The sequence below is a fragment of the Ipomoea nil genome, unplaced genomic scaffold, assembly GCF_001879475.1.
Source record: "Ipomoea nil cultivar Tokyo-kokei standard unplaced genomic scaffold, Asagao_1.1 scaffold2610, whole genome shotgun sequence".
Taxonomy (NCBI): domain Eukaryota; kingdom Viridiplantae; phylum Streptophyta; class Magnoliopsida; order Solanales; family Convolvulaceae; genus Ipomoea; species Ipomoea nil.
Genome location: NW_017619038.1, coordinates 236,410 through 252,296, shown reverse-complemented (window position 1 = coordinate 252,296; position 15,887 = coordinate 236,410). Strand labels below are relative to the sequence as shown.

Here is a 15,887-nt window from a genome sequence, read left to right as displayed (position 1 = left end):
AACTCTTTAAAAATCATAGAATATTTTATTAAACCAAAGTAATTTCAAAGGGATTAAAATGGCTTGGTGGAAAGAATTATTTTTAATAAACATGAGGTTAAGAGTTCAAGTCTCACTTTAAACAAACAAACAATTTTATAAGGCATATGATATAAAACAAACACACAATATGCTAGTAGATGGAGTCCGACCTACTACCTACACAACAGCCACAAAACCATTCTACCGTCTCTACACATAGTGATAATATTAGTCACAAATAATTTAGCTTAAAATGCATTCCGAAAACAGCTTAGCATTTCAGACCCAAAAACGTAATCATAATCCAAAATATTTTTAACTCATACTAACCCTAAAATGGGTATTCAAAGTAGTGGAGATTATTCCATAATAAGTTATGGGTTTTGCAAAATAAGGAGAGGAGAGTTAATCAATTACCTAAAAATATCCAAATCTTAGCTATTAAGCTCGCCCAAATACTCCTTGTCAAAATCCCTAATATTTTCAAACATTAATCTTAGGGCTCAAATGATAAATCCAACTCAAAGAGTGAAATATAGAGGTCAAACTTACCTAGAATACTCCAATAGCTTTGAGATCTAAGCTTGAAGAAGATGGAGATCAAAGCTCCAAGGTTTTTCCTTCCCCTATCTCTCTCTAGTTAGCTCCCCTTATCTTCTTTCAAATGAAATGTTTATCCAAGACCAAAGTGATTCCTTAACCTTTAAGGGTAAAGAGGGGTAATTTAGTAAATTTATCCAATATCAATTTTAATAACCTTTGACTTTGTTGACCTATTTTAATAACATAGGCATATTTTTATTTCTAAGATAGTGGGTATTACAATTGCAATGCAACAAAAAACATCAAATAAGTAGAATTTCATTGAGTCTTACAGTTTTGAACTAACTGTTTTGAGTATTCTATACCCAAATGTGTTGCACTTTCTTTAAAGAGTTGTTGTCTTTTTGGTCTAGCTAACCAAAAACTAACACTATCTCTAACTCTTTCCAATCCATTCCCCATAACTTTTAACCCATCTTGCACTATCAAATTCAAGATATGACACAACAACACATATGAAAAAATTTCCATTCCCCCATCCCCGCTCCCCGAAAAAATCACCGAACCCGCCCCGTCGGGACTGGGATCAGTTTTCTCCGTCGAGGGCGGGTTGAATTGTCATCCCTAGGATCATGCCCAAAACCTTTGTTTTTACTATTCCAAGGTTTAAATGATTTATTAAACTAGGTATACCATCTATTACTTTTTTTTTTTTAAAGGAGGTATACCATTTATTACTTTATAAATATTTAAAATTATTTTTTTTACCACCAATATATTAAATTAATATGTTCTAATATAAATAGTTACAAACATGTTCCTAATGAGATTTGGACAATTGTTCTTAGTTTCACCACTTTTTAAAGTAGAGGGACTAAATTGAACAAAACACTATAGTACAAGGACTTCATAGGTACTTTGACCTTATTAGGACTATTAGGACTCTATTATCCATATTAGACTAGGACTATATTATTCGTGTTAGACTAGGATTCTATCTAGCATCTCTATATATTCGCTCCCTGTACTCTCAGACATTATGATTGAATACAACACAATTATATTCTCATCTGGTATCAGTTAGCCAGGGTTTTCTTTTCCAACATCCATGTTCCTCACTTCGTAGCAGTAGCCGATGGCATCAAACCAAGATACATCGTATCAGAAGTGGTCCGGTCAACGACGTGACGTTGATGATCCCTGTCAAATTTGTAAAGGTTTCGGCCACACGGGAGCCAATTGTGTTTGGCGTTATGATGATCCGTGTCAAATTTGTGAACGTTTTGGTCACACGGGAGCCAATTGTTTTTGGCGCTATGATGATCCGTGTCAAATTTGTAACCGTTTTGGTCACACGGGAGCCAACTTTTTTCGGCGTTATTCAGGGGCTCTAGGTTTTCTGGCTAATGTGGCCGTCTCTGGTGATAATGGTGATTCCAACGGTCCTCATCAGTGGTTCCCTGACACTGGTGCTACAAATCATGCAACGCCTGATTCTTCTTTGATGACTTATGCGACAAGTTATGATGGCCCGGAGACTCTGCGAGTCGGCAATGGTACAGGCTTGCCTATTGTTAATGTTGGTTCTGCTTCGTTAGCCACTGATTCTATGTCTTTTAAGTTACATGATGTTTTGCATGTCCCTGGTCTCTCTTCTTCTCTATTATCTGTCCAGCGTTTTGCAAAGGACAATAATGTTTTCTTTAAGTTCCACCCTCTTTGTTTCTATGTGAAAGACATTTTGACCAAGAAGGTTATTTTTAAGGGACATGCGTTTGGGGGTCTCTACACATGGCCTGCGTCTTCTGCTTCCCCTGCTGCATTTGTTGCTGCACGGTCCTCTTACGTTTGGCACATGCGGTTGGGGCATCCTCATTCTCGAGTCTTGCGTAAAATTTTAGCGTCTTCGTCTGTTGGTACATTTAATTCTAGTGATCTTCCCAATGTCTGTTCCTCTTGTCAATTAGAAAAATCTTCTCGTTTTCCTTTGTCTCGTGTCGAAACTACTAGTACGCATCCTTTGGAATTAATTTATTCAGATATTTGGGGCCCTGCGCCATTACTTTCTGCGTCTGGCTTTAAATATTTTGTGTTGTTTGTGGATGATTACACTCGTTATATGTGGTATTATCCCAGGCGTGCTAAATCTTATTTGTATGCTATATTTGATAAGTTTCGTTCACTAGTTGAACGTTCATTTTCTCGCAAGATTATTTCTTTTCAATCTGATTTAGGGGGAGAATATAAAAAGCTTGGTTCCACTCTTGCGTCCTTAGGTATTCGTCACAGGCAATCATGTGCGTATACTCATGAACAAAATGGCAGGGTAGAACGTAAGCATAGGCATGTTGTTGAAACGGGACTAGCATTAATGGCTCGATCCTCTGTTCCGTCTCGTTTTTGGGATTATGCTTTTGAAACTGCGGTTTATCTAATGAATAAAATGCCCACTCCTGTCTTATCTGATAAATCTCCTCATTATCTTTTGCATCGGTCTCCTCCATCTTATTCATATCTGCGTGTTTTTGGGTGTTTATGCTTTCCAAAACTGCGTCCCTATAATCGCAACAAACTACAGCTTCGGTCATCCCCTTGTGTCTTTCTAGGATATCCTCCATCTTTTCGTGGCTATCGTTGTTTAGACACTAACACTAACAAGGTTTTTATCTGTCGCCATGTGCGATTCGATGAGGCTGTCTTTCCTTTTGTTGCTTCTGTGGATTCGCAGGTTCCAAAACCACGCCCGGAGCCATGGGGTGTTGCACCAATTGTTTCTGGTGGTGATCCGACTATTGTCACGGCTCGTGACCCTCCTGCCGCGCCCATAGCCGCTTTTGACCACCACCGCCAGCAGCTTGCTACTGCCGAGCCCATGACCGAGTCCGAGCGGACAGTCACGGACCAGCCGGCTCCTCGGCCAAGAGGCCGGCCTCGTGGTCGGTCTCGTCACGCGCCATCACCCGTTCGCTCTCATGGAATGAATACGAGAAGTTCGGGATCACATGATCATGTTGCTTTATCTGCTGCTGCTGTTACTCCTGAACCTACATGTTTTACTCAAGCGGTTAAATTTCCTGAATGGCGGGACAATAGATTTGGAATTTAATGCCTTGGTGCACAACAATACATGGAGGCTTGTTCCCTTTAAATCAGGTGTGAATGTAGTTGGATGTAAGTGGGTGTTTAGAACCAAGAGAAAGGCTAATGGTTCGATTGAGCGTTACAAGGCTCGGTTAGTTGCCAAGGGATTCAATCAAATTTCCGGCGAGGATTTCTTTGAGACCTTTAGTCCCGTTGTTTAACCGACTACGGTACGTCTTCTTTTATCCTTAGCTATTTCTCGTGGATGGACTATTCGACAGTTGGACATACTCAATGCTTTTCTAAATGGCAATCTCGCTGAGACGGTTTATATGCGCCAGCCCCCTGGTTATGAAGACAAAACGATACCCGGGCACGTTTGTCTCCTTCAACGTTCTTTATATGGGCTTAAGGTGCTTGGTTCACTCGTTTGCATGATTTTCTGGTTTCTGCTGGTTTCTCACCTTCCAAGACGGATATATTCTCATATAGCTATATAACTCATATGTGATGGGAGAGGGAATTGATCTCGACATGAATAAAACACACAACTTTTTGATTTGGAGTCAAATGCACTACCATTACACCACGAATCCACTTATTTATAAAGCTTAAAACCTATAAACTATGTAAACTCATGTGTTGGAAGGGTTTTTCCCAACTGGCATTTTACGCAGTTAGTTATCTAACAAGTAAGAAAGTTACAACTTGCGAAAAAGAAAAAAAATATATCTAACAAAACTTACATCTACTGCACTCCTAATCTAGTATTCTTCTTTGTCTCCCATACTTGTTCTATGAGGTTAACATACTTCTGCTATTCACCAACACCAAATTTCTTTATCAATTTTTTGGATTTAATTTGCATTTTCTAAGTTCAAAAGATTCAAAATAATTAAGAGTGCATACATCAGAAGCCATTTTTTTGTGTAAACCACGGGATGATCTGGGTCTTTCTGAGCCGTTTAAAGGTTCAGGTCCGCCCAACTAATCCTCGTTCGTTTCGGAAGGTACGGGAGCTGACCCAAAGGGAATCATCACAAGAAAACGAACCTATCCCAGAATTCTCCCCCACAAAAAGAGTTCATTTGTCACTTAAGCTACCCCGTTGGGTTATCAATTCACCTCAGCTTGTCTTAGTGTCTCCATCAAACTTGTTGGATATTCTTTCTGCATGTAATTGTGTAAAATCTTTATTGAGTAGATCAAGAAATCAGCAGCTTAGTTAATACACCAATATCAACTGATAGTTCAGCATAATCTCATCCACAATGTGCACCAAAAGCAGTATTAAATCTCTGCATATTTTGCCAATCTGATCACAAGACACAATGGAAGTAGAAGTAAAAACTGTACAAGAAAACTTGTGTGCAAAATTTGTTTTTCCACTAAAGCTGAACTGTTTGTAATTTCTCAAGATTTACAAATCCCAATCTGATATGAGACAACTAAAAAGGAAAAAAAAAAAAAAAAAAAAAGTAAGTGTACATAGAAACTCTTTTGTGCAAAATTTTTCTCCACTAAACTAAGCTGCTTGTAGAGTCTCAAGATCTACTAGAACTAGAGATGATGTCAAGAAAGGTATCCTCTGGGCAAGGTATTGTGAGCCCACCCATTTGATGATCAAATCCAAATTCTTCTTCAGCTTGACTTAGCAAGTCTTGGAATGAAGGGTCCTTCAAGTATGATATTGGAATAACAAAGCGCTTCTTTTCACTTTCGCCCACATAAACTGCAAAGTGCCCCTTAGGAACCTCGATTTCTCTGTTTGTTCTTGAAGAAGACCTTCTGAGACCCTTGTTAGCATGGAGAATGTGTATCATACTAATTGCCATTCTGGAATGCTTCTTTTTAAAGCAGAGGCAGTGTAAATCAAAGATGGTATAGAAACAATTTTAGACTGCAGAAACTAAGGTATTTGTGCAAGGAATGTTTGAGAATGGTGAATATATACTAACTCAAATGTGTTTATATAGATCCATTGGGAGGTGGATTGAGTGGCTAAGAGAAATTTGGATGGGTGGGCAGCCACCTAACAAGATAACAGACATAACCACATGTTTTTGTCTTACAAAATCATCAAGAATTTTCAACTAACAACTTAAACGAAAAATATCAGTCTACTTCTGAAATTGAGTAGATGGGGATAGCTTATCTACTTCTGTCTTTTCAAGAAACTCGATCTGTCACATAAGAGATGAGGAGAGCAAGCAGCAAGTCTTGAATCAAATAAAGAGATGATTTGAAAACAAAACCATGTGATTCCTCATTTTTTTATGTCTCCATATTGCATATATTTGTGGTTGAAGCAAAAAGGCCCCATACAACTAGCTAGGCAGCATAACCATGTGGTTTTGCCTCCTCAACAGCTTAAAGACTGTCTTAGCCTCCTCATCACTTTAAATACATCACTTCCATATGCATTTCAATCATCAAACACTGCAATTCATTCTACCCAATTTTACAAATCTTATTCTCTTCCATTCAACCTTTCTCTCTATTTTCTAAGTTAATATCATGATCAGTTCAAAGAGGCTCATTAAGCTGGCCAAAAAATGGCAGAAATTTGCTGCCATCCGAAGAAAGAGGATTTCATTTCCAAGTCTATATGATGATGCAGATAGCTGCAGTACTTCTTCTGCAGTTCACAAGGGTCATTTCACGCTCTACACTGCTGATCAGAAGCGGTTTGTTGTCCCTCTATCATATCTTGAGAATGAAATCATTAGGCAACTCTTAAGTATGTCTGAAGAAGAATTTGGACTTCCAAGCGATGGGCCTATTACACTACCATGTGATGCAGTCTTCATGGACTACATCATTTCACTTCTTAGCCAAGGTTTATCCATAGAACTCGAGAATGCATTGCTCGTCTCAGTTACTTCACATCGGTGTTCATCAGCTCCGTTACACCGAAATCAGGAATTGCTAGTTTGCTGATATTAATCTCAATAAATTTTGTAAATGAGGATATTAATTAGTTGTAGCTCAATACATGATGTGAAATGTACATAAATCCAATACACCAATACTTGATATCCAAAATCTTCAGTATTCCTCTTAGAAAATTCAAATATATTCATTGCTTTCATAGTCTCCTTAATCTTCAGTTTGTTGGAATACAGTTATACCTGTGACAAGTGCTTATTTGCATTAATTTCATTCAAAAGCATTAAACTATATAATTGCCTAATTGAATTTGTAATAACGAGAAGGCAGATGTAATTTGAAGCATATGATGAGAAAGCAATATGGTCAGTTTGTTATCTCAATTTTGAACAGTTCTGACCATCAGCTGCAATAGTCCCATTACAGAATTACTGATTGAATACCCACAAATTCTATACACACTCCCTCCATTTTCTTTCATTTCTTATGTCCAATATACTAATCTGGCACCTTTGTGTGATATTTGAGTAAATCTGCAAAGATGAATATAATGGAAGATATTTGTTGCTATCTAAGGGAAGAAGATTTCATTTTTAAGAAACAAGGACTGTGAATAGTTGTGGTAAATCCTCTGCAGTTAGCAAGGGACACTAAATTATAGACTGTTCTCAAGATTATTCTTAACTTAATTGCAAACTGTTATTGCTTAACTAAGTTGGATTTGGTGAAAATTGGATAGCATTTCTGATATTTTTAAAGTTGCTGCAAAAATGCAAACAAAAATCTATACAGGAAAAGTCTTCTATGCAAAAATTTTCTTCACTAAACTAAGTTGTCTGTAGTTTCTCAAGATCTCCTCAAACTAGAGATAATGTCAAGAAAGGTATCCTCCATACAAGGTATTGTGAGTGCGCCCATTGGATGATCAAATCCGAATTCTTCCTCAGCTTGACACAACAAGTCTTGGAATGAAGGGTCCTTCAAGTACGAAACTGGAATGACAAAACGCCTCTTTTCACTCTCCCCAACATAAACTGCAAAGTGCCCCTTAGGCACTTCACATTCTCTGTTTGTTCTTGAAGAAGATCTCCTGAGGCCTTGCTTAGCACGGAAAATATGCCCCATACCAATTGCCATGCTGAAATATGTTTTTTGGAAAGTAGGATTTCTGAAATTTTTTTCACTATAGACAATTTGAGTAGGCAGAAACTAGGATTTGTGTTAAGGAAGAACTTGAGTGGGGTACTGGGGTGTACATCAACTCAAATGCATTTATATATATAGATCCTTTAGGACATGGATTGAATGGCTATGTGAAATTTGGATCACAGGCAAGCCAGCCTGCCAGCTAGAACGATTAGACAACATCACCACATGGTTTTGTCTTCCAAAAATCATCAATATTGTAGATGAAGACCACCTTTGGACATCACTCAACATATGCTTCAATAAATTTGAACAACGGGGAAAGCTCAACTACCTTTGTCACTCCAAGAAAACCTACCAAATGAGAGATCAATATACACAGCACAAAGTTAATGGTATTTGCCCAAAAAATAGCTTAATCAATTTATTTGAATTTATGTGAAAATTGGGACACATAATCATGTGTTTCCCTATTTGTATGTCTTAAAAGGCCCCATACAGCTGGGTAACATGGTTTTGTCTTGCCTGATTTCCTCAAGAAATCGAACCGCTTTAAATAGGTTGCTTCTCATCTCAATTTTGATCATCAAACAACAACTTTCTACACATCTTATTCTCTTTCATTCAATATCTCTATATTTTCTAAGTTATTACCATGATCAGCTCCAAGAAGCTCATCAAGCTCGCCAAAAGATGGCAGAAATTTGCTGCCATCCGAAGAAAGAGGATTTCCTTTTCAAGACAAAGTGATGATACAGATAGCTGCAGTACTTCCACTCCAGTTAACAGGGGTCACTTTGCTATCTACACGGCTGATCAGAAGCGATTTGTTGTCCCTCTATCTTATCTCGAGAATGAGATTATTAGGCAACTCTTAAACATGTCAGAAGAAGAATTTGGACTTCCAAGCGATGGGCCTATTACACTACCATGTGATGCAGTCTTCATGGACTACATCATTTCATTTCTTAGTCGAGGCTTATCCAGAGAACTCGAGAATGCATTGCTCGTCTCAATTACTTCACATCGGTGTTCATCAGCTCCACTACAACAAGAAGGGTGGAGAAATCAAGAATTGCTAGTTTGCTGATATTAATCTCAATAAATTTTGTAAATGCGGATATTAGTTGTAGCTCAATTCATAATGTTAAATGTACAAAAAACCAATACAGCAATACTTAATTGATATCCAATATGTTCAGTATTCTTCTTAGAAAATTCAAATATATTCATTTGCTATAATATTCTTCTTAATCTTCAGTTTGCTGCAATACACCTAGTTGACATATTTTCTGTAACAAGTGCTTATTTGCATTAATTTTATTCAATTCTTATCAAAAAGCACTAAACTATATAATTGCATAATTGAATTTGTAGCAATACAATTTTGCCACTTCCATTTTTGGACTTGCATAGTAGCACTGCTATGCCAGATGTAATTTGAACCATATAATGAGATTGCAAGTCATAGTAGTGCTTACCATCTGCGGCAACAGTGCCATTTTAGTCTGACCTTGAGGATGAATATTGTTTGAACCAATTGGACGGGAGCCTGAAGCAACCGGAGTTGCACTGTTATCAAGTTGGCAATGAAATATTTGAATAGTTGATGTTTGTTAAGGAATATTCAAATATGGAATTCTTACATATTACGAAGCCTAGAGATTAGGGGCCTGTTTACTTTCATTCTCTGTTTTCTATTCTCTGTTTTCGAAAACTGAAATTGAAAATTTGTTTACCAATATGTTCAGTATTCTTCTTAGAAAGTTCAAATATATTCATTGCTTTCATATTCTCCTTAATCTTCTGTTTTACTCAAAGTATATTTATCAAAGCAACAATTTGGAATACGTTTTGGTGAAAATTGGACAGCATTTCTGATATTTTCAAAGTTGCTGCAAAAATGCAGATAAAAATTTTACAAATGAACTGTACAGTAAAACTCTTCTATGCAAAAATTTTCTTCACTAAACTAAGTTGTCTGTAGTCTCTCAAGATCTCAAACTAGAGATGACTTCAAGAAAGGTATCCTCCATACAAGGTATTGTGAGTCCACCCGTTGGATGATCAAATCCGAATTCTTCCTCAGCTTGACTAAGCAAGTCTTGGAATGAAGGGTCCTTCAAGTACGAAACTGGAATGACAAAGCGCTTCTTTTCGCTTTCGCCCACATAAACTGCAAAGTGCCCCTTAGGAACCTCATTTTCTCTGTTTGTTCTTGAAGAAGACCTTCTGAGGCCCTGCTTAGCACGGAGAATGCGAGTCATACTGATCGCCATTCTGGGATGTTTCTTCTTAAACCAGTGGGAGTGTTAATCAAAGATGCTATATATAGAAACAATTTAAGAATGCAGAAACTAAGGTAGCTGTGAAGGAAATATTTGAGTTGGGTGAATACTAACTCAATTGTGTTTATATAGATCTTTTGGGAAGTGGATTGAGTGGCTAAGGGCCCGGGTATGGTAGCCAGCTAGCATGATAAGACAACATTATCACATGGTTTTGTCTTTGAGAAAACATCAAGAATTTTTAAACACAAGTTTGTAGATAAAGCAAAGGCTTTTCTAATAACACAAGTCCCCACAAGCTACAATGATATTGAATACATAAGATGGCTTAAGTAGTTGATAACATTAGCTGATTGTAGAAAGGTGTTTGGTAAATTAGCTGTTAGTTAATAACTGTTTAGTATAATTTTTTTTATCAAAAAGTTAATTGAAAAAGTTGCTTTGAGTAGCTTTTTGAATTTTAGCATTTTGGAGTACAAAGAGCTAATTAACCAATCACTTATATTGATTTTTAAACCAAATCAAACAACTAATAGTGATCAAATAAGCCAAAATTGACCTATAGACTAACTATTTTACCAAACAAGACCATAGTCACATTCAGCTGCACAATATCTCAGCCTTTTGGTTTGAATCAATCCTATGAATGAGAAACATACACAAGTGATTCCTCATTCTTATGTGATTGAAACTAAGCGGCCCCATACAACTCTGGTGCACATGGTTTTGCCTTCCAGAATTTTCTCAGTAACATATAGCTTGACTTAGCCTCGTGGGGCACTTTAAATAAGTCACTTCCATATGTATTTTGAGCATGAAGCACCAAAAGTCAGTCCAACCAAGACCTAAGGTTTTTACTGCTGTTTTTATCTTCTGTTCAATAGCCATGAAAGAATTTCTGTTCACGAAAAAAACGTCTATACCTGCCTTTGGGATGTGTAAAGCATGTAGTTCTATTCTCTTCATTTGTCTTCACTTAGTAATCCTCTTCAATCTGGGGTTGCTTTTAGTAAAGGCCATTTACCTTTGTTGGATCTTCCTCTAACTTTATCTCAAATTCTTGCACCCTATTATATTCCAATTTCCAGCTCCTCCTGTTCTATTCCATTCGCTCAATACATTCCATAAAATTTTCTGTTTGTATAAGAAGACAAACATATTATTTTCTTGAACCTTCTCAACCGAATCCAGAAAGCCTTCATAATCATTTCCAGCAATTATAAACTGCAATGGATTTGTAGAACTCCCAGTTGATCTAAGCACAAGTTATGTGCATCAGATCAGAGAATGGTCAGAAGTAGTACTTTCTAGCCTAATTATGAATAAGCAATATGAAAAATTGCATCCCAAGCATGGTTAACAAGCATTCTGTCAAGCATTTTCCAAATGGCATAAGAACCATACCCGCTATTCAACCTCATCATAGAATTACCATACAAACGAATTGAATATGAACTAATCCACAAGCATTCACACACTATACTGCAGGATAGCCAACCTCTTCGTTCTGCATGTTGTCTAGCACTCCTCCAAACTTTTTCTGTATAGTAATCCACAAAGCGTATGTCTAACTTACTGCTCCATAGATCATATATGTATCTATATGAAGAAGAGATCATGTAACCAATGGGATTCTTATCTGTACAAATGGTACTTCAAATGTGGAGTGAGTACGAAAATATTGACAATACTCCCCAATCTCACAGGGGGGAGTATTAGTATCTATACTATCTGCAATTTTAGTGAACTCATCACAGAAAGTTTCTCTAGGTGCCTTCATACATCTTGCGTAGAAAATAGAAAAGTTTATAGGCCTTGGTAGAACTGTATGAGACAGAGAAAAACTGAGGGATTTTTCTGAGTCTCAAGTGACCTGAACAACCAACTCAGCATTCTGAAAAACCCATATTTAAGTTGCCTTTGAAATGCTCAGATAATTACAAAAGTACTGTAAGTGAGAAGGGTGTTTAAAAGGTTCAGGATACCTAAAATTAGAGGCCAGGGTGATACTTCTTAATAAAATATTTGTCATTGAGGGATCCTTTAGTAGAAATCTCTCTAGCATTCCAAATTATGGCCACTAATCATTTAAGAGGGGGAGTACTTCCCTGACTGCTTTCCAGACTTGTTTGAATGTGATCTTTACTGTGTTTGGAAAACAACGACGAGCTGTCCTGGAGGATAGGATTCAACTAGGCCAATGGCTGGCTTGGTGCACTGCTTGACTGAACCCATTTTGCTACTGATGCTGAAGACATTTTGTTTAAAGAGGACAAGGTTGTTTCCAAGTTGACACAGCAGGAGTTTTCAGCTTGTTCATCCTTCTGGTTGGCAAACTGTTGAATGAATAAGAAATATGCGTGAATTGAAGGAAGTATTATAGATGGTGAATTCAAAATCAAATGTGTATATATATATATATATATATATAGTTCCCTTAGTGTCTAATACAAAATTTGATGGGAGGCCAGTCAGCTAGCTTGTTAAGACACATTACCACATGGTTTTGTCTTCCAACAACCATTATGAATTTCTACTATCAACATTGCAGATAAAGACCTTGTTTGAAAATCATTCCCCACATGCTTCAATGAAATTTGAAATTGAATAGATAGGATGGCCTAACTACTGCTATTCCTAGAAAGCCTGTCAAATGTTAGATAAGGATAAAGTGCAATAAATTGATGCCGTTCACCTATGGGTTATCTTCATCTTCTTGTTTGAATCTATCAATTCTATGATTGAGAAACATAAACATGTGATTCCTCAACTGTGTGTCTCTACACTTGGGCACACTTCATATCCCATATATTTCTGATTGGAACCAACTGGCCCCAATTGGGAGATGAGGGCAGAGAAGAGTAAGTTAATGGAATTCACCAATTAAGAGAATAGCTTAATCAATTTGTTTGAATGATTGGGAAACAAAACCATGTGATTCCTCATTTATATGGCCACACAACAGATTCCATATATTTCTGATTGAAGCTAATAGGCCCCTTGCACATGGTTATGCCTATTTCCTCTACAACTTAAGCTTGTTTAAATAGATCACTTCCATATGCATTTCGATAATCAAACACTGAAGTTCAGTCTAACCAATTTCCAAGGTTTCTACACATCTTCTTCTCTTCCATTCAATTCCTCGCTCTCTATTTTCTAAGTTAATACCATGATCAGCTCCAAGAAGCTCATCAAGCTCGCCAAAAGATGGCAAAAATTTGCTGCCATCCGAAGAAAGAGGATTTCGTTTCCAAGACTAAATGATGACGCGAATAGTTGCAGCACTTCCACTGCAGCAAACAAGGGTCATTTTGTTGTGTACACAGCTGATCAGAAGCGGTTTGTTGTTCCTTTATCTTATCTCGAGAATGAGATCATTAGACAACTCCTAAGCATGTCTGAAGAAGAATTTGGACTTTCAAGCGATGGGCCTATTACGCTACCATGTGATGCAGTCTTCATGGACTACATCGTTTCACTTCTTAGCCGAGGTTTATCCAGAGAACTAGAGATTGCATTACTCAACTCAGTTACTTCATATCGATGCTCATCAGCTCTACTGCACCAAGAAGGGTTGAGAAATCAGGAATTATTGCTAGTTTGCTGATAATAAGTTTTGTAAATGAGGATATTAGTTGTAACTCAATACATCTTGTGAAATGTACATAAATCCAATACACCAATACTTGATAATCAATATGTTCAGTAGTCTTCTTAGGAAATTCAAATATATTTTTATATATTCATTGCTTTCAAATTCTCCTTAATCTTCAGTTCGTTGCAACACACATAGTTGACATATTTTCTATTACTTGTGCTTACTTGCATTAATTTTATTCAAATTTGAGCAAAAAGCTTCAAACTATATAGTTTTGCCTTGTTGAGTTTGTAACAATAAAATTTAGCCACGTCCATTTCTGGCTTAGCAACTACCAAATGGGTCAAACAAACACTAAAAGATTGAATCCTGTTAGAAGGGAATAGGATAGGAATGTGAAGGGTCATGACATATGAAACGTCCTGGGATGTGAAGGGCCTTGTACAGTGTGCTTAGCATGTATATATATGGCAGTGTGTTTGTTTAGTTGTATAGAGAAGTAAGAAATAATAGAGAGTATTATTTCTTAACATGGTATCAGAGCCCAGTAGGCATTGATCGGCGCAAGAAGGCGACGCCGCCGGAAGAAGCGGAGCGACCAATGGAGCCTCCACGTGCCGCCGCTGACCAGAGCTCCGGTGAGCACGTGCCGGCGCGTGGGGGCGTGTAAGGCCTTTTCCGGCAGAAATTTGTCTCCCTCGTCTCATCTTGATGAGCCCGTTCCATTATGGTGTCATTGGTGCCCGTCTTCATCAACTTTCGAGACTCAATCGTTATACCCTGCACCACGGCGCGCGCAGCACTATGCGCCCCGTGCCTCCCAAAACGACGTCGTTTTGGGAGGCGCGGAAGGGAGTTGAAATGATTTTGTGTATTTGTTTACACCATTATGTGTATTTGTTTATACAATTATGTGTATTTTTTTTTTATACAATTATGTGTATTTGTTTATACAATTATGTGTATTTTTTTATACAGTTATGTAAAACGACGTCGTTTTGCATCAGGGCGCACAATGCAATGCGCGCCCTGGTGCACGATATAAATTGCCTTCGAGACTTCGTCTCTCTCTTCACTTTTGGCCCAGCAGAACAGCTCCAGCAGTAGAAGCAGTAGTTGAAGAGATAGTTGGGAATCATAACCATGTGATTCCTTACTTGTATGTCTATATATATGGCTACACTTGATATCCCATATATTTCTAATTGAAGCTAAAAGGCACCATCATATAGTTGGGTGGAACATGGTTTTGCCTTCTCTGGTTTCCTCAAGAAATTAAAGTCTCTCAAGTACTTTAATAGGTCGTTTCCAAGCGAACTTTGGTCATCAAACACTACAACTTTGTCTAGCCAATATCTAAGCTAGGTTTCTAAAGATCTTACTCTCTTCCATTTTCTATTTCCTAAGTTAATACCATGATCAGCTCCAAGAAACTCATCAAGCTGGCCAAAAGATGACAGATATTTACTGTCATCCGAAGAAAGAGGATTCCATTTCCAAGACTAAATGAGGATGCAAATAGCTCCATAACAGTTAACAAGAGTCATTTCGCTATCTACATAACTGATCAGAAGCGACGGTTTGTTGTCCCTCTATCTTATCTCAAGAATGGGATCATTAGGCAACTTTTAAGTATGTCTGAAGAAGAATTTGGGCTTTCAACCAATGGGCCTATTACGCTACCATGTGATGCAGTCTTAATGGACTACATCATTTCACTTCTTAGCCAAGGCGTATCCCAAGAACTCAAGAATGCATTGCTAGTCTCAGTTACTTCACACCGGTGTTCATCAGCTCCACTACACCATGAAGGGCAGAGAAATCAGGAATTGCTAGTTTGCTGATATAATGTAAACGAGGATATCAGCTGTAGCTCAATATGTCATGTGAAATGTACATAAATACAAGAATTGATGTATAATATATTCAATTTTGTTTTCACATAACTGGCTTTAGTGATGTAAACTAACTGATTGTGACACCCCGTAAATCCAAATTCTATTTAAGGATTAATTAGATAATTAATCCTAGCTTAATTGATAATCTATTCCTAAAATCCTGAAAATTCAATAGTCGGATGACTAGAAATTGACTAGTCAATCTAAGTTAATGAGTTGTACTCTATGCTTTATGAATTGTTCCCTTGTCTCCTTACACCATGCCTGGTTCTCCAGACCAAAATGGTGTAGCTGAAAGCAGAAACCGGACCCTTCTAGATATGGTGCGGAGTATGCTTAGTAACTCTAAGCTTCCGAAGCCGTTGTGGGATGAAGCACTTAAGACGGCAACGTATATATTAAACCGTGTTCCAACCAAGG

General features: G+C 37.5%; 4 protein-coding genes across 5 annotated transcripts in view; 3 read left to right on the top strand and 1 right to left on the bottom strand.

Annotated features, from left to right (window-relative positions):
• Positions 1–15,887, bottom strand: part of LOC109154227 (auxin-responsive protein SAUR68-like) — a 93,018-nt gene that overhangs the window by 54,874 nt on the left and 22,257 nt on the right. The gene's annotated exons all lie outside the window — the stretch shown is intronic.
• LOC109154236 (auxin-responsive protein SAUR68-like) lies at positions 6,004–15,510 on the top strand. Of its 2 annotated transcripts, XM_019302071.1 has the most exons (2): positions 6,004–6,534; positions 15,379–15,510. In XM_019302071.1, the coding sequence occupies exons 1-2, from the start codon at positions 6,163–6,165 to the stop codon at positions 15,403–15,405; spliced, it is 399 nt and encodes a 132-aa protein (XP_019157616.1). In that variant the 5' UTR covers positions 6,004–6,162; the 3' UTR covers positions 15,406–15,510. The 2 variants fall into 2 exon arrangements, with proteins under 2 accessions (XP_019157616.1, XP_019157615.1); XM_019302070.1 differs by lacking the exon at positions 15,379–15,510 and having other exon boundaries at positions 6,004–6,710.
• Positions 8,289–8,847, top strand: LOC109154231 (auxin-responsive protein SAUR68-like). Its single transcript, XM_019302068.1, has one exon. The coding sequence runs from the start codon at positions 8,336–8,338 to the stop codon at positions 8,768–8,770; it is 435 nt and encodes a 144-aa protein (XP_019157613.1). The 5' UTR covers positions 8,289–8,335; the 3' UTR covers positions 8,771–8,847.
• On the top strand, positions 12,961–13,668 carry LOC109154226 (auxin-responsive protein SAUR68-like). The gene has a single exon (XM_019302063.1). The coding sequence runs from the start codon at positions 13,141–13,143 to the stop codon at positions 13,576–13,578; it is 438 nt and encodes a 145-aa protein (XP_019157608.1). The 5' UTR covers positions 12,961–13,140; the 3' UTR covers positions 13,579–13,668.

Excerpts from the sequence above, each read along its gene's own strand:
- LOC109154236 (XM_019302070.1), top strand. The coding sequence starts at position 6,163 with ATGATCAGTTCAAAGAGGCTCATTAAGCTGGCCAAAAAATGGCAGAAA.
- LOC109154231 (XM_019302068.1), top strand. The coding sequence starts at position 8,336 with ATGATCAGCTCCAAGAAGCTCATCAAGCTCGCCAAAAGATGGCAGAAA.
- LOC109154226 (XM_019302063.1), top strand. The coding sequence starts at position 13,141 with ATGATCAGCTCCAAGAAGCTCATCAAGCTCGCCAAAAGATGGCAAAAA.